General features: G+C 45.3%; 1 protein-coding gene across 3 annotated transcripts in view; it reads right to left on the bottom strand.

Moving 5' to 3' along the window:
• Positions 1 to 23929, bottom strand: part of rbm20 (RNA binding motif protein 20) — a 57305-nt gene that overhangs the window by 4389 nt on the left and 28987 nt on the right. For 2 of the 3 annotated variants that reach the window (XM_076985134.1, XM_076985133.1), the window contains 11 exons: positions 15036 to 16032; positions 14342 to 14403; positions 13892 to 13977; positions 13045 to 13145; positions 4148 to 4291; positions 3937 to 4068; positions 3515 to 3594; positions 2746 to 3319; positions 1600 to 1692; positions 193 to 847; positions 1 to 81 (listed from right to left, as the gene is read on the bottom strand). The exon at positions 1 to 81 is cut by the window's left edge and continues 33 nt beyond it. In XM_076985134.1, coding sequence (XP_076841249.1) covers positions 1 to 81; positions 193 to 847; positions 1600 to 1692; positions 2746 to 3319; positions 3515 to 3594; positions 3937 to 4068; positions 4148 to 4291; positions 13045 to 13145; positions 13892 to 13977; positions 14342 to 14403; positions 15036 to 16032 — 3005 coding nt within the window. Of the gene's footprint in view, positions 82 to 192; positions 848 to 1599; positions 1693 to 2745; positions 3320 to 3514; positions 3595 to 3936; positions 4069 to 4147; positions 4292 to 13044; positions 13146 to 13891; positions 13978 to 14341; positions 14404 to 15035; positions 16033 to 19763; positions 19919 to 23929 lie in introns of those variants that run through there. The other variant, XM_076985135.1, reaches the window with a different exon arrangement.

Raw genomic sequence — 23929 nt, forward strand, 5'->3', positions numbered from 1 at the left:
TCACGTGATCCTGCTCACGTGACGGGGAGGGAGTCTCCATCTCTGTCCTCTGGGGTGAAGGGGCAGGCAGGGCGTTATGCACTGGGACACAGAAGAAACACTCATTGACCTTAACTGTACTTTTATCCAGTGTTTTTTTTTAAATGGCGTCGAATTATGACGTCACGCCTGCATCTCATGTGTGTCGGGTACCTCTCCTCTGGATGTCTGTAGCAGGCTGGGTTTCTTTCTCTTCTGTCTCTGCCATCTTTGTCTCAGTGGCTACATGCACATCTGCGGCCTTCCCTCGCTCACACACGCTCTCACACACGCTCTCACACACAGCGGCATGGTCGGTCGGGCTGGCCACGGTGGCCCCGCCTGCGTGTGTGTCTACGGGGCAGACTGCCTCCAGCGACATCTTAAACTCCTGGTTTGGGAACAGGCAGAGCTGGGAGCAGGGCGTCTCAGGCGCTTCCCCAGGGGGCGACGTCTCCCCCAAACCTGTCGGACTCGCCCCGGGCACCTCCTCCTCCTTCGGACCGGCCTCTGGAGCCGGTGTAGGGTCCTCCCGGGTTTCTTCTCTTGATGCAGGTGCCTCCTGGATTTCTTTCTCAAGAGCTGGGGCCTTCTGGATCTCCGGAGCAGGGGCCTCCTGGGTCCGCTCCCCCGCAGCAGTGGCCTCGGCGCTGGGCTCCGGGACCGCCGCTGGGCCCTCGGCCCGGTCCTCCTCCTGCAGCTCAGGGAGGTCGGGTTCGATGATGGAGTCCTCCTCTCCCCCGACCTCGTCCACCGTCACCAGCTCCTCCATGCTCTTGGGGTACCAACACTCGCCCTCCGTGTCGTCCCCGCTCGCCCACTCCTCCACCTGGAGGACACATACGCATTTTTGGGTTTGAAGTTCCTTCTCGGGAACGCGACCCGTACGGCTTTCTGGATGGAGTTATGTCACACACATACTGTGATGAATGTGAATGCTGTTCCTGGGTCAGTCTGGTAGTAAACACATGTACTGACAAGTCCTGACAGCAGTGCAATCTGTTATGTTTAATACTGAGTATTATAATTCAGTATTTTCAACTGACATGCATATAAATTTTATATTTAATTTTATGGTGTTGCATCTGTAAAACTGGCTGTTTGTGTCTATATGGCTAAAATGATTTTTAAACATCTGTGGTAATGCCACGGACGTAATTTTGGGGGGGGACGGGGGGGACATGTCCCCCCCACTTTTTCAAAAGCCGGTTTTGGTCCCCCCCAGTTTTTACGGTAAAAACTAAATATTTAAATAGCGACGAATCCATGTCCCCCCCTCTTTTGAAATCAAAATTACGTCCATGGGTAATGCTAAAGCTAATTCAACAGCAGTATGTAATTAAACAGATTATACTAAAGGTAATTCAGCAGCAGTGCACTTTGTAAGTCGCTCTGGATAAGAGCGTCTGCTAAATGCCGTAAATGTAAATGTAACAAAATGTGCTATGCTAATGCTAATTCACTAGCCAGTTATGCTAAAGCTGGTCAGAACTGCAGTGGCTACAAGCAGATGGCGCAGTGAGCTCGGATGGTGGGGGGGGGTACCATGGTAACGGGCCAGGTATGGCCTATGCAGGTTACCTCACTCTCTCTGTCCCGCTCGGTGGGTTCAGAGGGTCTGCTGCTGTGAGGTGATGCTGATTTTGCTCTGCCTTGATGTTCAGTTGCCTCTTTCTGCAGAACACACACACAGCACAGACGTTTGTTTCACATTAGTTGACAGCTGTATGAGGTAGCCTAAAAACAACCTCTAAATGTACTGACATTTCAGTGGAAATTAAGGTGGAATAATAGTCAATGTTTTTCCCCCAATGTCCATCAGTGTCTTGGATGTACGCTCAACGGCCACTTTATTAGGTACACCTGTCCAACTACTGTCACTCCTGTCGGCTAAGAACAGGAAACTGAGGCTACAATTCGCACTGGCTCACCAAAATTGGACAAGAGAAGATTGGAAAAACGTTGCCTGGTCTGATTAATCTCGATTTCTGCTGCGACATTCGGATGGTAGGGTCAGAATTTGGCGTCACCAAGAATGGATCCATCCTGCCTTGTATCAACGGTTCAGGCTGGTGGTGGTGGGGGATATTTTCCTGGCACACTTTGGGCCTATTAATACCAATTGAGCATTGTGTCAATGCCACAGCCTACCTGAGTATTGTTGCTGACCATGTCCATCTCTTTACGACCACAGTGTACCCATCTTCTGATGGCTACTTCCAGCAGGATAACGCACCCTGTCAAAAAGTGCTAATCATCTCAGACTGGTTTCTGGAACACTGTACTCAAATGGCCTCCACAGTCACCAGATCTCAATCCAATAGAGCACCTTTGGGATGTGGTGGAACAGGTGATTCGTTTCATGGATGTGCAGCCGACAAATCTGCAGCAACTGTGTGATGCTATCATGTCAATATGGACCAGACTCTCTGAGGAATGTTTCCAGTACCTTGCTGAATCTATGCCATGAGGGATTAGGGCAGTTCTGAAGGCAAAAGTGGGTCCTACTCGGTACTAGCAAGGTGTCCCTAATAAAGTGGCCAGTCAGTGTATATCCAACTTTTTAAAAAAGCTTGGCTTGGTTAGTTGGCCCCTGGAGAGCTGCAACTAAGTTACTCTAATTGACATTTTAAAGGCCAAAAGCTGGACATTAGGTGTGGGTTTCTGCTAAAAACACTGTGTGGCTAAACAAAAGTGGGTGTGACCAAGCATGTATTTATTGCCTACATTCTCCTCAGTCTCCCTGTCGTCTCTCTCCTGTCTCCTGCTTGTCCTCTTGCTGTGTCCCCTCTCCTCAGGGGGCTCGGCCCCCAGGTGCCTGGCCCTGTGGTGGTCCCCACCGTTCCTCCTCCAGGTCCTGCCCTCCTGCTTCTGGTGCTGGGACGCGCGGGACGGCTTCTCGCCCTTCTTGTAGAAGTCGTCGGCGGGGTGGTAGGAGGAGAAGGGCGCCCCCTGGGGGCTGCAGCGGGTGAAGCGCTCCCTGCCGCGCTCATCGCCCAGGCCCACGCGCGGGCTGCCCCGCTCCGAGGGCTTCAGGTAGGACTTCCGGCGCTCGGCATGCCAGCCGTCCTCCTCCCCGTTGCGCCAGCTGTCCCTGTCCCGCGGGTCCTCGTCCCGCCACGCGTGGGACGTCCAGTCCCAGGAGCCGCGGCGCGCGCCCAGGCCGTTGATCCAGTCCGTCCGGCAGGGCGCCCCCTGGGGGCTGTGGGTGGAGCTGCAGGAGGTGAAGCTCGGGCTGTGGGAGCGTGGACTGAGAGAGCGGCTGATCGGACTACGTGAGCGAGCTCTCTCCAGTATGTATCTGCACACACACATTCACACATTTACAGCGGAAACATTTATGGCAGGCATACAGTTGGGACACGTTTACAGTGGAAGCATTTATAGCAGGCATACAGTCGGGACACATTTACAGTGGAGGCATTTCTAACAGATGCACGGCGGGGACGCATTTACAGTGGACACATTTTTAGTGCTGGCACGGCGCCCTCCTTACCGATCCATCTCCTGCTGCTCCTCTCTTTCTCTTTGGGAGTTGATGTCCTGGATGATAGAGTCCACATCCTTACCAGGCTTCTGCTCAGACACAGGAACATGTGCGATTTTGGCTTGTATTAGCCGTCTGAACGCATGTGGATCTGAGGTAAAGCCTTTACCTACCGTGCGCAGAATGTCAATGGGAGGTTCCAACACTGGTCCTGCAGACCTACAGCCCAGCAGAGTTTAGTTTCAACTCACCCCGCTGTAATATTCCTGGCTGGTTAGACCGTGGCTGGAGCTAAACTCTACTGGGCGGTAGGTCTACAGTATATCTGAGATGTACTGAATCAAATTTACTGGGCTCAAATCAGGGGAATCAAATAAATGTAAGTAAATTAAGTGTTAAGTGAAAATCTTTTGCACGCTTGTCTCAAGCACCTTGAGCTGCAGCTCCTTGTATCTCTTGGACATGCGGATGAGGAGTTTCTGGTCGTTGATGGTGGCCGGTTGAAGCTGGTAGTACTGCACCATGGCCTGAGCGCCTTCCATGTACGCCATCTCCAGAAAGGCCTGAGGGGACGGATCTCGTAAGCACGCGGTCAGCGGCCGCATTCGGACTTTTGTGTCCAGGGCGGAGTTTCACCCTTACCTGATGGGTGGAGCGCATGAGGATGTAGTTGGTGACCTTGCCGAAGGGCAGGCCCAGGTTGATGACGTCGTTCTCCGTACAGCTGCCCTCCGGGAGGTTGCAGATGTGCACGACGCGCCCGGGACACGACTGGCGTGGGGGGAACTTCAGGAGGGGGGGGAAGAGACGGAGAGCAGCGTGGGTACAACTCCACAACCCGAGAACCAGCGAGGGGCTAGAAAAGGACTGGCTGCACTCGCACAGACTCCCCACTGTACAATGTCTTTAGACTGGAGAACGTACACCCCAGTGTCAATGTCTTACAACCATCAGACATTCATTATTAGGTTACGCTATGATTCATACCGTTTTACAGCAATGTAATTAAACTTATTAAATGATTATGTTATGCTATGATACATTTTAGGGCCGTTTAAATTTAAATCGTAGTTACTGCGTAACTGTTATACTATAGGGTACAGCCATGACAGTTCTGTGATATTGGCTCCTTAAAGGCACATAGGAAGGTCAGACCTTGTGATTGGCAGTAATGTTAGAAGCCAACAGCAAGGAGCTGAGTGTGACTGGTTGTTGTATGTAACATTAGATTTAGACACTATATTGGACAACTGGATGCTGCTTTATGATTGGTTCCTTGGAGTCAGACAGCAGGTCTCTATTTTGTGATTGGCTAGAATGTTTGAATCTGAATGGTAGGATGTTGGATGAGATTACTGGTTGTTGTGTAATAATATATTCTTGCTCTAATTTAGACAGTGGTGCACTGTTATTTTTGGCTGTAAATTTATAACTGGGTCAATGAGCAGAGTTCTGTCTAAGTAAGCATAATTATTTGGATAATTTGTTGGTTAATCATTATTAGTTATTATTTAATTAATATTTATTTTTTAAGCTCTTAGTACACTTTTTGAAAATTACACCAACATGTACAGCACTTTGAACTGCCTTTAACAAACATGGAAGATGCCAGATACATTAAGTTATTATTATTAAAGCCTTTCCTTATGCGTATACAGCTAGAGCCCATTGCTGCTATTCTCACCGGCGCCCCCTGCTGGCACCGAAACCCAATACCTCCTCATGTAAGAGGGTATAAGCAACAATATTAGTCATCCAGAGCTGGACCACAGTCAGTGGTTGAGCACTGTCAAATGCGGCAGCAGGGGCCATTAATAGAGCGGACATGATCTCCTCCACTCTCATGTTAGATATTAGCACGCTCTACAAAACCCAGCTCTGTCCGTGCACTGCTGAGAAAGACAGGACTCAGAGCCGAGCAGCAGACGGAGGTGCCAGAGCCACAGGAGAGTGAAATTTTCGGTCAGTGAGAATCAAGACTTGTTGTAGATCAGAAAGTGTCAAGAACTTGACGGGCAGCAGCATGTGTGAGAACATGTGACTCCAGGGTCAAAGGGCAAGGTGGGTGTTTAAAGTGCAATTTACACCTAGGAAATTCAGCACAGCTCCACAAACACAACCACCACCCACCACCCCCCACCACCCCCAAGCTGGCACCAAGCACTCAGGAACACCAAAACCAGCGAGAGGAAGACAGAGTCTTGGCATTCCTAGTTTAACTATCAGTGGTGTATCTAAATGTGTTTCATACTGCAACTTCCAACAGTCTCCAGACAGTTTACAGCTGATCGTATCCAGGTAAACGTAATACAATCTTAGAGATGTACTGTAGTATGCAAATTTCTTAGGTCACCGTAGAACGTAGAACCAGAGAGTAGTTATTGTTGTGTTTTCACTATAAAGAACACATAAATACAAAGTAATCACATAAAATAGTAACAAACCTGAGCATAAATATAATTAAAAGTAACTAAAGCATTTTATGTGTTCTGAAACATTATCCCAAACTTTATACATACTGTATACTGGATATATAAATTTCAGCATGATAATTAACTGAAACACACAGCAACACTTTAAATCTACAGATAGAATGCTTAGGGGTGTGGCTTCCTCAGGGCCCAGCCCCCAACACAACTGCGCCTCTGTGAGATCACACGAACGAGAAGAAAGGCGAGCAGTCAAAGCCAAAAAACCCCAAGAGAATTAACACACTTGCTGCCCTGATAAACCACTTCAGGCATAATTTTCATTGGTGGCTTAAGCCACTGGGCCCGTGTTGTACCGCCTGCTGCCGAGGCGCTGCAGTAGATCTTCTTTAGTTCGATGCTAATCCAAGCGTGGCCGACCGCCGGGGGTCAAGTGTATTTAGCCACGCGTTTGCTGCAGGCCCGAGGCTAACGGTTTCAGACGCGACGCGGTGATAATTCTATTAGGGGCCACGGTGCCAAGCTTTCGCTCCACCGTGCAAAGGTCACGCCTTGCCCACTTAACATTAACAGGAACAGGAATAGAGACAGTGCCGCGCTTTATGCCCTTGGTACAACGGTGAACCATACGTGTTGGACGGGCGGCCCGAGTTCTAGGCCAATAAAACGTGTTTGGGAAAATTACTGTGAGGGGCGGGGTCTGATAGCTCATAAGTACATTACTGAAGAGAGAAGCTGCCTATTGGCTCATCGAATGACTTGTAAAGTAGCCAATCGCAGCTTGCAGGGTGCTTCACAGCATATGTAGTCTTTCAGGGTTTTCCTGACTGAGAATAAGCCAGAGGTGCACATGCCTTCAACTGGCTAGGCAAATACTTATTATACAAATGAAGAATTATCACGTTAAAGCATATTTAATTTTTACAAATTAAGTGCCCTGATCAGCATTAAATACTAAACAAAATAGACATAACAAAAAGGTGTCAAATTAAATATAAGCTACTGTTTTCATTTACAAAACTACATCTATGAAGTTCAGCAAAGCACAACGTTTTGGCTGACCTTCAATCAATGATTTAGAACTATAAAAACTGAAAGATGGTTTGGGTGAGCAGATGTCATTGTGAGGAGAGTAAAGATGGGTTCTCACCACCAGTTAAGGTCTACCTCAAATTTACAATCTTTATAATTTCCGCTCACCAGAAAAAAATTCCAAAATTTCCCCAAATTCCCGAATCTAATCTTACGTAGTCATTTTGCGAATTCAACAAATGCCGATATCTAAACAGCTCCCTACGGGACACGGTGTCATTGCGAGCCTTGCTGCTGCCATCAGATCCGTGTTTGTGGCACATTAACCTGGCCCGAGCCCCAGTGAGTCGTGCCTGACCCTGGCATGTCCAGCAGGGCGGAGTGTGAGGTGATGTCTGCGCCCTCCTAACACCTGTTTGTTTATCCAGTCAGAAGTGGGAAAGTGTCCCATGGGGGGGCGTGAGAGTGCTGAACACGAGTGGAACAAGGGGGTGGGGGGGGGGGGTGCTGGGGGTAGACAGATTCCCCTCTTCGCCCCCTGCCAAAATCCAGAGACCACTCCCAGACTCCCAGGGCGGTAACTCGACTCCCGAAGTCTGGACCCTCCGAACCCTCCCACCGGAAAGGCGACGCTCCTGGGTATAGCACTCTAGGGCAACAAGGTAAGCCTCATAAAACTTCATTAAAAAAGGATCATTTTTTCTGAAAATCCCACATTGTTTATTAATTTTTTTGACCAGCATGAGGGTTCATCAATAGACAAACTGCCTCTCTGGGACTCAGTAATCATATATCAAATATCCGAACACGTTTGTCCTGTTGGTCTACACTGATGATCAATTTATACGCAACAGACAACGAATATTGATCGATCTTGAGTCTCCAGAGACCAATGGGGTGCTCACTGGGTACCATGGCTCCCACTGCCAAACCAGAAGCTGAACTGCAGTCAGCTGACAGGTGTTCTTTATGGAAGCTATCATTAGCATCTGAGCACCATGTTTACATCTGTGATGAGACAACACTTGAAAATAACCGAGTCTAAAAGGAACAGCAATAAATTTGTTTTATTAAAGTCTGAACGTTTCTCCATCACCATGACACCACGACACCACCACGTCGTGGAGCGTGACTGCCGACTACCCCGTCCACGCCAATGGACCATTTCATCATCATCATTTTTTACAGCAATATGTAAGAATGTGTCAATTGTTCTGTCCCGCGCATGCTGACAAGATGAGACTGGGGGCCCAACTACAGGACCGTTATGGGGGGACGTCCTCCCGAGGGCCCTGCTGGAACTTTTGGCGCTGGACTCTGCTACGTCCCTGGAGGGTCGTGCCCGTTTTCCCAGGACACATGGCAGGACTGTTAAGAGTAATCACACACGCTGACAATCAATATGATAAATCCACAATGTGTCTGACAGTCATAGAAAAGAGGTTTTGATTCTTACAGATTGGCACTGTCCATTGCATCTGCATCTAAAGACTAAAAGTAGCACAATTAGATATATATTATATATATATATATATATATATTATATATATGAAATTTTTTTATTTTCTCACACATACTCACACACACACACACACACACACACACACACACACACACACACACACACAGGTTTGCATAAAAGCCGGAGAGGTTGTACTTGAAGTTCTACATGTTCTACAAATGTTCCCTACATGTACATATGCAACACAGGAGAGTGTGAATCTCTGCTTCAGCTGAAACAGATCTGGACATACACGTGCTCACACATCAGACACGGCCACAGTGGTGCCCATAGCTTATCCTGAGAGAGACTGTCATCACCTTCTTGGGTATAACCCAAACATGGAGAGCCATCTAGGACCAGCTGCCCATGTTGTATGTTAACCACATGTGTGTGCCAAAAACACATTAAGTCACATAAATCTCGGTGCCCAGGTTCACCGTGTTCACTGGATGCAAATTTTCTCGCCGTTAATGGGAATTTAAGGGGACTGAGAATTATTGTATAATGAGAATTCCAACAAATTGGTTTCTGTAATGTGTTCTTAACGTAGACAATCAAGAAAGAAAACAGAATAAAATACAGAATACAGTTAAAATACAGACATCACAGCACACTTTCTGAGGAAACACCAGCTAAACTGCCAACAGTCAATATAGTCAGAGTGGATAAATACAGCTGGACAAACAGGCTAGCCATCAGACTCATTAACTATGCGTTTGGCATTACGATTTGATCATTAAAACAATGATGTGATGACTTCACGTATGTCAGCACGTCTGACGCATAAAGGCAGACTGAATGTATAAACAAAAGACAAGTCTTCCAAGTCATCAGATGGCGTGTTTCCAAAGTTCACAAAATTCCTGAGTCTAGCTTTCCACTCTAATTTTCCAGACATTTCCTGAAAACCTCCTGGGTGATTTCCTGGCTCTTTGCTGGCTTTCAAGTAGCCGTTAAAGCAGACGGGTTTGGGCTGTGCGTTTTAGGGCTTTCCGTCACACTGGGAGACATGCCTCTCTTGTCTGCTCGGTGGAATGTTGGGCGAATGTCCGTCTGCACCTGTTAGCCACCCCGCTGTCAAAGCCCCCCGAACCTCAGCCAAATACCCACTCGCATGACACACCAGGGCCGAAAAGGAGATAGGAGGGCCAGGAAGGCCTAGCCGTTAGCTTCCTCACGCCACTCAGCCAGCCGTTCATTCCGCCAGCAGAGAATATTCTTGAAATATCCTGCACTTTTCACGGACCTTCATAAAACGACGATCCCATGCTAATGCCTTCGGTTCATTTCAGTGATAAAAGCATTTTTTAAAAAGTTGATTTATAGCAACTAAGGTGAACACGAAAATGTGACGGCTTGATTGTCAGTTCGGACTGATACATTGATACGTTTAAATATGTGAACCAGCAGCATCAGACAGTAGCCACGCCCTAATTTGTAGCTTCATCCTGCTGAATGTTCTGAATGTTGCTGTGAAACATGTATACATGAGCCAGGAGAACTGGAGGAGCTCTGGTTAACCCAACACAGCCTAAATGTCGTACTGAACCCGTCTATTTTACAAGTTCATTTATAATGACATTAAGAGGAAAAGGCACAATTTTCATTATATTTAGATTTAGAATTAGTTTTTAATTGTTCTAAAAGTAACATGTGTTTTATGTATAGGTCTGAATCAAATGTGTTATGGCAGACAAAACTATAAGAATTTATATTTTTTTGTCACTGATTAAATTTTTTTGTCACAGTAACTGATTAAATAAATGCTAAGTAAAGTAACCTAAATAAATAAAAACAATCACAAGGCAAAAAAGAAATTATCACGTTTATTAAAAAAATTATATAAAAAAGCATTTATTTATTTATACTCTTATTAATATCTTTATTTTTCTCTATTCCTTAAATGTGCCTTTATTCCTCCATTATGATTCATTTTTATGATAACTATTATAACTATTACGATTATAACTTCATTTTACAGGTCAAGGGTCTACAGCAAATAAAGCAGCCTGGCGGACTGTGTGCACATACGTGACCCTGATGACATCCAAACCAAACCAAAGACCTACGAGTCTGCAGGAACGTGCAGGATCAACTGAACAACTGCAAATGTCTTTTGATACTAAATCACTGACAGTACAGTAACATAACAGCAAACAGCTGTATGCTGCATATGACTTAACAGGGATTGAATCTTTTAGGGATTGAATATAGTAAAAAAAAAAACAAGACAAGACAAATCAAACAAGAGTAATCAAACACATGCTTTCTCTATGCTTGACCAAGTCTTTGCCACATTTTTATACTGGACAAAAGAAACATAGTATTGCAAGTCTATTTAATTATTTTATCTCTAATGGGTGGAGATTTAATCACTGCTGACAGCATTACTCAAATGCATATTGATCTGCATTCTCTCATTTTATAATGCATATTCATCTCTCATTTGCATACTCTCAAATTATGCAAAAAATTTCTTCTCATCACACTCATGATAAGTGTGAATGACAGCATCGGGAGCAGATCTAATGCAGAAGTATTCATGATACAGTATTCATGTTGTCAGGAAGGAGAGAGGATCAGTGACTTTGTTTACAAATACAAATTATGGAGCCGTGAGCGGCTACACAGACTACAGAGCAACGAAACAGAAGGAGCTGCTCAGAACAGTCAGCACAGGGGATCTAGTAAGTACGGAGCCCCGGAGGGGACATGGGTAAAAATATATATATATTTGAACAAGGGAAAGTTTTACCATTCGAGCGCACGTTTTCTGTAATTTGAGCTCACGAATTGTTAATTCGTTCACACGTTTTGTTTTAATCATGCACACGTTTTTATTAAATTCGTGAGAACAAATTGTTAATCGTGTGAACGAATTAATAAATCGTGAGCACGAATGACAGAAAATGTGCGCTCGAATGGTAAAACGTTGCCTTGTTTAAATATATTTTTTTTTTACCCATGTCCCCTCCCGGGCTCCGTAAGTATGACCTATGTTTTTGCAACCCTAGACCAGTGGTTCCCAAACTTTTTCTGCCGTGCCCCCCTTTAGTAGATGAGAATATTTTTGCGCCCCCCCTACACCCCCCCCCCCCCCCCCCCCCCCCCATATTGACTAGGGATGTGTTGAAAACTTACAAAAACAATAGGTTCACAACTTTGGTCAAACATGAAAAAAATTAACTGCAAGAAACATTTTAAATGGTTCAAGAATTCTAAATGTAATTTAAAATAAATAAGGAGATGAAATAAGAGAAACAGCAATACATATGCGGCTAGTTTGCAAGCGCAGACATCACGCAGAGCACAAAGCATGTAACGGCCAGAAATATGTGTACTGTCTCTTTAAGGGAGCGAGTTGAGCGTGCGTATGGAATATTGTTTTTTTAGCTTTCCGCCGTAGACCGAGTCAGACCACTGCTCTTTAGTTTATTTCTGTAAGTAACGCATTAAATGAGCTTTGGACAACTCACCAGTTCATGTATGAACAGTGAAGTATTGCTGGAGCCCAGGTTTATTTTGGTCAACCAGCAAATAAACGGACTAAGTGGAATACCACCAGCGCGAGTATTAGGGTTGAACTAACTCCGAAAAGCAAGCAATACAAGCATATAATTAGAGTGAATAGATCTGTTTTTATGGATCGGTCACATTGTCCCCGATACCCGATCTAGAATTTTTTCAGATATTAATATCGGAATCGGTGCATCCCTAAATTGACACATGTGCACGTTTTACTTTCAAGCTCCGCGCCCCCCCTGCAATAGCTCCGCGCCCCACCTAGGGGGCGCGCCCCCCACTTTGGGAACCACTGCCCTAGACAACAGTGATCAGAGACAACATAGTCATGGAAGTGAAGGCCATTTTGATTATGAAGATGCTCTTGGAAAAGCTGTCAAAAGCCATTTGTCAAATTCTAAGAAAAGAACACAGGCGAATAACATAAAATTTTGGATGAGTTTGTCATGAATAAAAGCTGTCATGAATAAAAGTGTTGTTGTTTTAGAGGCATCTGCTCAAAGACATCTGCTGTGTAGTCTCAGCATACATGAAGACCAAAACTGGCTACCCTCAGACTCTCACATACCGCAACCCTAGAACTTTTCAATTTGTTCATGGAATATCACTCACTTTCAGCTAATGTAATTTACGTTTTCAAATGTATCTGCAATAGTGCAACACTTCTTACTGACCAAATATCTGTCACGCATTGTCGGAGGTGACAACTCCCTTAAACCATCGGCAATTACTATTAGACCACAGTAATAAGCAGTCAGCAATTTGTCAGTCATCAAACAATAGTGTGGTAAACACAGTGTGAATTGGCCTCAAAGCAGATCCTTCTCACACCTTCTCACACCCAGAATGAAAGCCTGCGCTAAACAATACCTGGAGGTAGCAACACCTACCCAAAATCGCATCAATAATTTTGAAAATGTTTGAAAAGTTAATAAATTCAATGACCAATCAAACCATTATGTATTAAAAAAATTTCTGCCGAGCCATTGTTAATTATTTTAGTGTGAATAACCATTTGACAGGCGAGAGGGTGTAAGAGAACTAGGTCTGACCTTTGCCCCTGGCTGGTGGGAGGTAAATCCGGCCCCTGAGAGAGGAAATGACTTCACAGTTGCAGCTGGTACATAGGAAGCCCCTCCTCCTACTGAAACATCTGTGAAACAATATAAACAAATGTCATACATGTGACTAAAAACCAAAAAACAAAACAGAGTAAGAACACTAAAAAAACATTAGTCATCACCGTAAGGCTTCGGCTCCGGAATGTTGCAGAACATCCTGGAATATGTGGAACAACATCAGTTGTGGAGTCCATGAAGTAGCTGCTCTACAACCTCTCATGGGTTTTATATTCCAGCAGAAGCTGCATGAGCTGTGTGTGTGTGTGTGTGTGTGTGTGTGTGTGTGTGTGTGTCCCAGCTTCACCACGGCTGAGATTGCCCACCTAATGGACCCTCTACGCTCACTCGCCCCCACCCCCATCCCACACACACACACACACACACACACACCCACACACACCCACACACACTTACTTCTGTGTCACCTCCCAGTTCCCAACTTAGAAGCAAAACACCTCTACACAACTGGCGAATTAGTCAAAGCCCGTTTCCTAGGACGCAAGAGGCAGCGGCACTGGTATTAATAAAAGCTGTCGAGCTTCCCGCCGAGATCACCCACACGGCATGACCCAAACCCTGGACCTAAAAATACACGCTGCTCTCACCTTGTATCAAAACCACACATCATAGCTGCCGTACCACACGCCCCCCCCCCCCCCCCCACCACCCCTGTCCCTGACGACCCCCCCCCTCACCACCACCCCCTGCTCCTCCCACACACCCACCCACACACCCCCTCCCAACCTTCCCACTTGGCTGGCCCCGTCATTCGGTTTACCTTGGCCGGTGGTGGCCACGTACGCCATGGTGCTATCCGGCGGGGTGCTGGTGCATCCTTCAGAGTGCAGGGTTCCTGGTGTGGGCCTGAGCAGGGAAGGGGGAACCGCTTTTAGAGCCCCAAATCCCACCGCGGGCCGGACAGCCGTATCTCATGACCCGGCTCGAATTCGGGTCATCGTTAAAGTTGTAAATGGAGCATCTTTTAATAAAGAGACTCTGGCGTCGCCGATGAAGTGGACAGAGAGACGCCAGAGCAGTTGAGCGATATAATGAGTTGTAACGAGTTTTGCTCTAATTTCATAAAAGTTCTTTAAAGATATCGCACATAACAACTAACTGTTAGCGAGCGTAAGCAAGCCAAGCATGTTCTTCTGCGTAGAGGTTTCAAAACAATCTGAAACTAGGGTCAACGAGGCAGACATGGCGTATCGGCGTGCATTTTACTCACCCCTCGGCATACAGTGAGCAGTTCTGAAGATGTAACTTGCCCTTCACGTGCTGGTCCCAGTCCTGAAAACACGACACAAGGCACGGCTCATGCACACAGCTCGCACACTCGGTATACTCACACACACACACACGCACGCACACATGCACCTCATCAGTCAACACTGAGCCTCCTCTCAATCCTCCTCTCCGAGTGCGAGATTCCACAGGCCGGCCAGTTGAAGACAGCCACAGAAAGAGCGAGGGCTAGCGCTCTGAATGGACGAGTGACGGGAGTGGCGGATAGCCACTGCGGTGTCTGCCCTGTCCCTAAAGCCCACCTCCACCCCCCTGCCACACAGCAGCTGTCTGCTCCGTCACCCAAGCCCAAGAACAACAGGCGCTGGGATGATCTGGGCAGTTAGACCTATATTGACCTATATTAATGTTGAAAATTATTGTTGTTACTGTCAAAATAAGAGTCCCGTCTCAGGTTTACCCAAGTTGGTGCCTGTGGAGTTTTGTTCAATATGGGCGTGACCGGATTTTAGTGCACAGGAGGACTGATGAGGTTCATAACTTCATAGGAAGTGCATAGTCTATTGTTCACAGCCCACACACCCAGCCAATCACTTATCCAAACACTCATCTGCTTATCCTGCAAGTTATCCTATCACTTATCCACTCATCCAACTCATCCAATCAATCTCGCTCACCTTCAAGTTGTAAACTTTCTTCTCACAGATGGTGCACTGGTGTGGCAGGTGTGAAGGTGTCACCCCATGGTAGTCGTTAAGCTGGTGTGCTTTTAGGGTCATTCCCACCCCCTCTTCACTCTTCTGCTGCTGCTGGTATCCCACAAACCCTTGCTGCAGACCCCCAGCAGTGCCGAAGGACAGGCTGCCCATCGCGCTGAACTTGGGGTCTCCGGTGGGCTCCTCTGGGTTGTACAGTTCTGCTCTTGGGCCCACGAACGCCTGTGCGGCTGGGATCCAGGAACTGCCCGCGGACCCCGCACTCATGTCCAGTTTACCTGAGAAGGGAAAGTTGGCTGGGGGTTTCCACTGCTCTTTGTGGATGGGCTCCTTCATCTGCTCTCCACCGACCCCCCCAAGTGCCCCATGCTGGCCCTCGGAAGGGTAGAAGTCCCTCTGGTAGTCTCTTTGGGTGCTGTTTTTGGGCGGCACCCCAACACCTCCAAACTGACCCGCCTCGCCGACATTGGTTCCAGTCCCACCTGGAAACCCAAACTGCGCACGTCGGTCAGCGTCCGCCTGATAGGGGCCGGGTTTTTTCCCGTACTCCGTGTGCGGGTTGGCGCTCTGGTTTGAGGCGGCGCTCGCCCCGTAGTGATTCGGCTTGATCCCTGCATGGTTGTGGGTGAACCCACCTCCCACCAGGGCGCCCAGGGCGGAAGCGGGAGGAGGGAACGTTATGGGTGCGGGAGGGAAACTTCTCCCGTGAGCCGTGGCCACGCTGGAGCCCCTGAGCTGGTTAAACAGTGGCTGAGACATGGCCACATTGGAGAGGACCTGATTGAGGACAGTGGCGGCGCTGGTTGTCTGGGCGAGTTTGAGACGCTGCAGAGTCAGCTGAGCCTGTAGCTGAGCTAGCTGCAGTCCTGCTGGACTCAGCAGCAGGTTCTGACCCACCCCACTCAAGGCTCCGCCCACAGGAAGTGTCTTCTTGTTAAGCGTATCAGCTGAACCAGCACTGCAGAGAAACACAAGTCTCGAGGTCAATCAAGGTGTGAGGAATGACACGAAAGAGCAAAGTATACATATGAAGCAGGTTCACAATGTCACAACTAAACGGCACCCTAAAATATTTCTTTGGTGTCATTGATTTTCATTCATAACCGTTGCACGTAAATGTTTAATACGCCGATCTTCTGTGCGCTCGTTTGTAGAACAAAAGTAGCTCTTTTGCATCTTTTAAATAGACATAGTAGCATGGCAAAAGTCAGACAGCAAGACAAAAGTCACGTCTTAAAATGAACCGCATAGCTCGATAGAATCTAATCCGAAAGCTCTTGATGGAGCACATTGAGGGCCTTACGCCAGTGCCTGTTCGCCTGGGCACGCCGGTTCCTCCCTTACTGATTAATGCAGTCACATACTATCTAAATGTGCCACACGCTACCATCAATCAAAACACGGGCAGGACCCTGATAATGTCCAACCTTCTCCTCACTCACACCCTTCTGGCACAAAAGCTCACAATGTTTAGACAAAAGGCCAAGATGGCTGGCTTGCCCAGCAGGGAACAGCAGGGGGCACTCACATATGAGATGGTTTTAAAGTTTCTCTTACTAATAGAATCAGAGTGACCATGCACCAGAAGGGTTTTCAGATTTTCTAATAATATTCTGACTTCAGGATTGGACTTAAATGGTTCCTTAAATAGCCGACGACACTGCTAGATTACAGGATTGATTTCAATCAAAATCAAGTAAGCAAAAATATGACTTGCTTACTAGATCCAGTGGTGCTTGTGACCCAACGGGGGTTGGTGCTGAACATGCTTTTTTTTTTTTTTTTCAAATGTGAATTTGTGCAACCGAATCTTTTAGTGGAGGATTAACGCCTCCGTGCTACAGCATCGGAGGCTCCGAGGGTTATGATATGGACTTACAAGAACATTTCCAGATCGTAAAGTTAACATGTCGCTACTGGAGCTTAACAAGCCACTAGCTCTGTTGTTTGGTACTGAGGCAAGGAGGGAGGACCCGCAGTCACTCCGTACATGTCTTGTGTACCACCAACATGTCGAAGATCGACCTTCTGTCATTGAGCGGTGTGGTCTATAAACATAGAATGACGAAAACCTTTGGAGCCAGCGAGGGTGGTCAGCATGGAGTCTGAGTGCTAACAGATACAGTGCTGTCCAGAAGACATTGCGATGCATGAGACGTAGGAATGTGAAAGAACACTTGTGGCATTTAGACTGGGTTGCACTGATTGTAATCTATCAATGACAACCACTGCAGTCACAGTCTTCACAGGGGTTTTACAGGCAGATCGATTTTCACATGGGATTATTTCAAACTTACGCAAACCTTAACCGACCTCTACAAATAACAATCTTCAGCAGAAGTCACCTCACGCAGTTAGATAAAGTGGTAAAACCTTGAAGCAGGTAATACTCACGTGACTTCAACACAGCTAAATCTGGCCATATCAAGTGCAACATTTACCAAGTGCCCTTCAGTGAGAGACTTAAGCATAGAGAGAAAGAGAGAACACACAAAAATACAAAGGCATTCAAAGCATAAAAGCTGTTAACATTTCCAAACTGGAAAATAAAACCTCCCAGGAACCGAAGAAATGGCTTCTTGGTGTGATACAGAGCATTCATCACAGTGATTTGCTAAAGCAGAAGAGACAGCCAGAGCAGCTGTTCTCCTCTAGAGCACCAGAAAGAGATGCAGAAAGCCCCTCTGTATCAACTGTGAGCAATACAGCACATGATTGGTAATGTACACCATAGCCCTCTTTCAAGTGTGACTCTAACACACTCAAAGATTACCGCGCAATGCAGAACATGGGTTTTTTTACACTGAGAAACCAACACTGTTTCTAAATGGGAAAACACTTCCTATCTGGCTGCTGTTAGCTGATTATTCATCCGTAACAGTAGAACAGAATAGAGAGTGAGTGGAATCCCAGGTACACAAGGGTCAACAGTATCTGCACTTGCAATACAGAAAATTAATCTAGACTCAACAGACTTATATTTGGACTCTTTGCTCAAATAGATATTTTGAAAAGCATCTTTTTTTCTAGACTGCATATTAAACATGCTGATCTGTCTAAATAGTTGCTTATTATCTTAAGTAAAAAAGAACAAGAACCGCTAAAATGTTCTTTGCCATTTCAGTTACTCAAAATTCCTGTTCAACTTCTTCTGCTTCCTGGCGCACTGGTCCTACACATCCTGTAATGTTTTTGTGGTGACAGGAACTGTTCCCATGTTGGAGTAAAATACTTTTGTCTCAAAATCTCTTTCTGCTTATGGCTTTGAACCAGAGAGCCATGTCAAATGGATTACATGACGTTCATTCTATATGGCAACATGATTCAAACAGAATTCGTAGCACTGTGAGGATTGCGATGAAGTGTAATGCTAGTTCGACATCTTTTCCGAAACCCTTACGTAGTCGTAACGGAACCCGTAATCTAATTCAAGAACTTTAACTAACGCTTTTGCATGTTCCACATCTGATGCGACCTCTGACGGACCTAGAATTCCACTTCCAGAGCCAGCACAATCTGGATCAGGGTTTACCACACTAACAGGGTCTTGACAGAACCAGCATCATTCCACACAGACTCCCGGGGAGCGCAGGGAGCGGGTCCAGGTGTCGAATCTCCCCCACACCGATAGTTCCAAGAGTTTGGCATAACCATGCGTGATGGTGAATGCACATGTGTCTTTTCTTATACAAATCCAGATCTTAAAGAGGAAGAGAACTAGGTCGCACCGTGATGTACCAGAGAAGTCTGGAGCCCATGTATGCGGAGACCAACTGTCATTTTGTTACGGCCCACCTGCTGGAAAATAGTTCCAGCCTCGCGTGACATATCCTTCCCGATTGTTTGGGCCGGGCATTTCAACACAAGCTCACAGTGCAAAACGGATTATCTATAGGCACGAGTTTGATGAAATCATTAGGAAAAATCCTTCTTAGCACCTATTTTACGTCTTTGGTGGGCTAGTTTTCCAGCAACGGAGCAAGTATTACCCTCAGCTCAATTAGAAAATTTAATCATCATTCCCCTTTTAAGATCTACAACAATTAATCTTGACCGAGACCTTTGCAAGGTTAGAATTTCATAAAAATGATGAGTGCCTGAATTGAGATATACGTCTCACACTGGTATGTATCATACTGAGCTTCAAAATAAAGCAGTATTAAATATTGTGGTTCTGTGTTTTGCACAGGAATTACAGCTGTAAATTACATTTGTTATATTAGCAAGTAATTATTAGATTACATTAGTATATAATTATTAGTATTTTTAGTCTCACCAGCAAAACATATGCAAGGACTACAATGAATTTCACTGTACAAAATATAAAATAAATAACAATCAAAAATGCAGAATGTGGAGTCTGTGTTATCCATGAATACAAAAAGGTCAATTTCAAGATAATCTTCCAAACACCATAAATACAAGAAAGCGAAAACAAAGATTAAAATGTAATGATTGCAGTAATGATTCTTCACCCACTTCCTTTATATTTTTGTGGCTCTTTATATTTGGTAATTCTGATACAAAATCCTAAACTGAACAGACTAAATAAATTATCTTGTAAACATTTAGCAACAAGGTTCATCAACAGAGCAATAGGCCGAGTCACAAACTTAGCAGAGTCGGATGTGCCATTCAGACGCAAGCTATAAACGCACGAAAAAATGCGCAAAACTTAAATCCACTTACCGGTTTAATGTACAGACAAAAACAAACGAGAATTCTCCGTGGATAAAAGCGCGAAACGTTTAACCTGCGATACGCTTTCACAGCGGGAGATGGTAATGCGAGCGGGGAAGGGTGTCTCGCTGTGGCCGCTACACGTCCATCATCACAGCTGTTGAACCGAGTTCTTCTTCCGAACCTTCGTGTCCGGTCTCAGCGCGAGGCAATTAGTCTCGAATGACCACGTCGTTACGGCCCTGTCTGACGTACACCTGTCTGACGTAATACTGCCACACTTCGTTTTCCTGTTCACACCGCGTGGCTGAAAGAGGTTTATTTTATATCGAAGCAGGAGTGATCGCTGGAGGTTGCGATTCCTGTAGTTAAAACAATTACAGTAGGTTTGCACCCTAGACCTCAACATCTTTTTCCTGGTGCAATATAAAAAAGATGGATGCGGTTGGCATGTGAAAGCGTATTCATTAAAACAGTTTAGGCAAAATTATTTAAATACAACCTAAATGAGTTTGAAACCCACCAATTAAAAACTCTACACAGAATACCAAAAACGTTTTCTTTAGTCAAGGCTAAGAAATCAGGTACCATTTGCTAAAACAAAAATGGTAATCCTAGCTATTTTAAGTTTTTTAGTGTTTTACAGCCTTGGAACAAATGCCTAAAAAGCCGTTTGCCTGCCTGCACATAAACGACCATCTAAACGTATGGCCAACAGAAACTGTGCGCTCATGTCTTTTAAAGCATTTTATTCAAAGGCATTTTTATACAGCATTTTTACATAAACATTTTATAGTTTAGGGTTTTCCCTGGACTCAGTTACTAATATAAAAGAGCAATTAAACTCACACGTCTTTGAAAATATTAAAATTGTTACAGAAAAAAATCGCATTACACTGTACTATAGCAGAGTTTATTTTCGATTGACTGATTTATGGTAATGATATTTGATCGGGAGTGACGAGTAATAAAAACTGTGTTAATATATTTATGCTGTACACATAATTTTTAATGTCTGTGGGCAGTAGAGACATACCCAAGAGGCTTCGCATTTCCTGCGTTCGCCGTTTAAATATAGTAGTTATATTAACAACACTACAAAATTCAAGAGTAAAAGCAGGCGTTTCAAATCGTTTCGCGAACCGTTTTATTTAAGGATCGAGTCTGTCGGCAAGTGTAGAAAAGTGGAAGGACCTTTACGGGTACGGAAAGAGTGAAGAGGGGAATAATAATTATTTAAAAATCACGCACATTTCTACCGTGCAGTAAGGTCCGTCAGCACTGCTTCACTCCAACACAGGAACCTCACGAGAAACAGCCAGATTAAACATCTCCTCTCAAACTTCACAACATGAGATATTGCTCTACGGTTCCTGCAATTAGGAACTGATCAATTAGCCAAAAGGGAAGAGACACTTCAGGGTGGACCACACCAGGGCCGCCGTGACTCCTTAACTGCCCCTGGGGCAGTTTACAGACGACACCGAGTGTGGAGCACCGGGTAAAGCGCACGTAACTGCGTTAGTCTACCGACATAGCCGGTCAGAGCGACTGACCTGAAGGCAGCTCGTCCACTGCCCTTTCCACGGAGTCTCGTCTGCTGGTTCCGCCGTGGCCTCCGTCCAGCGAGACGGCGCTGCTCGCACGCGCAGACCGTTCGGAACCAACTGCTGCGTGTGTGTGTGTGTGTGTGTGTGTGTGTGTGTGTACGAGCGACTCTGGCAGGCTGCTCTACCGGCGCACGATGTGCTGGGAGCAAAGCGATGAGATGTCAGAAGCAGCTACACAAACAGACATTTCAGTGTCAGAGCTATTAACACGAATTAACGACTTTAGATTGCACATATTCCATTAAAATGACATTAAAATTCCTGCTTTGTTTGTGTACATTTATAAAAATATTTTTATTTTTGTATCTCCAGTGTTATTTGGAAAAACAACGTTTGAAAGAATTCAATTTCAAATGCTCCACACATGATCAGGGGTCCGTTTAATAGAAGAATTCGTGTACGTTCACACTTGCATCTGCGTTTTTGTCACGTATGGCGGGTTTAAAAGGAGAATTAGAAGAGAAACGTTTTCCTAGAATCTCACTGCATGACGAATCCGGTGGCCTGGCACTGCGCAAAAAGCGGACATTCCTTTGAGGGGAAAAAACAAGAGGGAAAATAATCTTCAACGCTGTATTCTGCATTACAGACGCTGCACGAATGGTGTGAAAGTATTAAATCATACGCGTGTTTCCACCACCACCACAAATTTCTTATTTTTTCTCAGATTAGCCTCATTAGGATTTCCTAATGGCATGATTGTCCTAATGGCATGATGGTCAAGGTTATAATGAACGTAGGCAGTGACCGTACGAAGAGAAAGGTGCAGCCTTCACACTGATCGTCCCGGCTTCGGCAAACCAGGCTACAACTATCTTTATTTAAAAGCTGTAACATCTTGATATTAAGCGTTCTGTAAAAGCTCGTTGTGATCAGATTTTCCATTTGTGATTTCATATGTGTGTATGTCTGTGTATATATAATATATTTCTTATAAATAAAAATAGTATCTCTGGAAATGGTGTACTTTTGTCCATATATATATAGCCTATATATATAGGCCTATATATAAAGTTTTGGACAGAGTCCCTTCATCCGCTGTGCAAGCAAAGTGCTTAATTTTTAAATATCTCTACGTATCTTACCAAAGTACACTGCAGTTAGAAATAATTTTTGTCCGATTTAGCTATAAAACCGGGCACATACACTTGAAGACCGTTCTGGAGCGCGAGGCTTCTTCTCAAACACACCACTTCACACGCGCCTCCATCGGTACGAATACTTTTGCAGTGCTCGTTAGTCCCAGATGTGAATTACATTAAGGGTATTTTTTTATCCGAGAGGTCCTTCTGTTGCCGATTCCTGATCTGCGATGGTCATTTAATACCCGCCAGACCCTTGTTAATCATGTGACTTCTAACACACTATCCAGAACCAGATGCTTCTTATATTCCATAGTCAAACGTACTGCCACATGTCAACAATATATGGGGACATGCTAGCACGCTGATGACACACGCGATGGGGAGGTAACAGATGCGGTACTTAAGGCGCGTCGGCGTCCAGCGCAGGTCTTTGCGCACCAAAGGTCATTGGTAATGAAGTACCCAGCAAAGACGAGGTCACTTCATGCGCACCGCTGCTGTGATCACGGTGCCATCTTAAATGTACCAGTATGAATAGATACTGAATAGATTGCATAAATCTTTCAAATACACTGCAGTCGTTTTATATAATAAAGAGGTTTAATACCAGCACTTAAACTGCAAATCATAACTGTCACAAGGAAAACCTCTATGAACGTTTTTATTATTATTATTATTCAATTGGACCACATGAAATATTGTAGCTGTAGCTGCACTTTTTCCTGTCTATATATGACGAGTCCTGAAGGTATGAACCTATAAAACCTATTTTGAAAACGCTCTTTCCAGGACACCTGCAGCGCAGGCGCTGTGTCCCCCCAGCGGGAGCGAGCGCTTGTCGCGTACCTAAGGGCACAAGCGCGCAGTTCCCTGCAAGGTGTCAAGGCATCAGATTTACAGGGGGTCCATCTGTTGGCCTCGCGCACAACAATGCGCACTCCAGCACTCCCGCGCGAGCCACAGGCCCGCTGCCATGGGAACGCCAGGCCGGTGTTCGAGTGGGCGAGTGTGTGAGCAGGTCCTCGTAAAAATGGGAGTATTGTGTCTCACGGGATAGGGAGTGCTGGAGTCGTTTAAAGGGGAGGACACAGCTGGGGAAATTAATAAAATTTTTTAACTATGTGGCCTAACAAGATATTTTGAGATATCTTTGTTTATATGGGAAAAATGTAATAACATATAGGGTGAAGGTCCGGATAAAATTGAAACAACCGATCTTACACTGTTACTACAACACTAGTAAACATATATCAACAGTTTTATTGGTCTAAGGTTGCTCAGATGGGCAGGGAAGAGTGTTACTTGTAGTAGCCTACATTGGGGAGATTTGTTTGATGATTGAGTATGACAAAGTTCACTAAATAACTAATAAGGATGTCAAAGAACTTTTAAGTAATCTTCCAATGAAGAAAAACTGTTTTGACAGGCTCCTTGACAAAAAAAAAAAAAGAATATTGAGTTAAAAATATATTTTTTAAAA

The sequence above is a fragment of the Brachyhypopomus gauderio genome, unplaced genomic scaffold (genome assembly GCF_052324685.1).
Source record: "Brachyhypopomus gauderio isolate BG-103 unplaced genomic scaffold, BGAUD_0.2 sc37, whole genome shotgun sequence".
Lineage (NCBI taxonomy): Eukaryota > Metazoa > Chordata > Actinopteri > Gymnotiformes > Hypopomidae > Brachyhypopomus > Brachyhypopomus gauderio.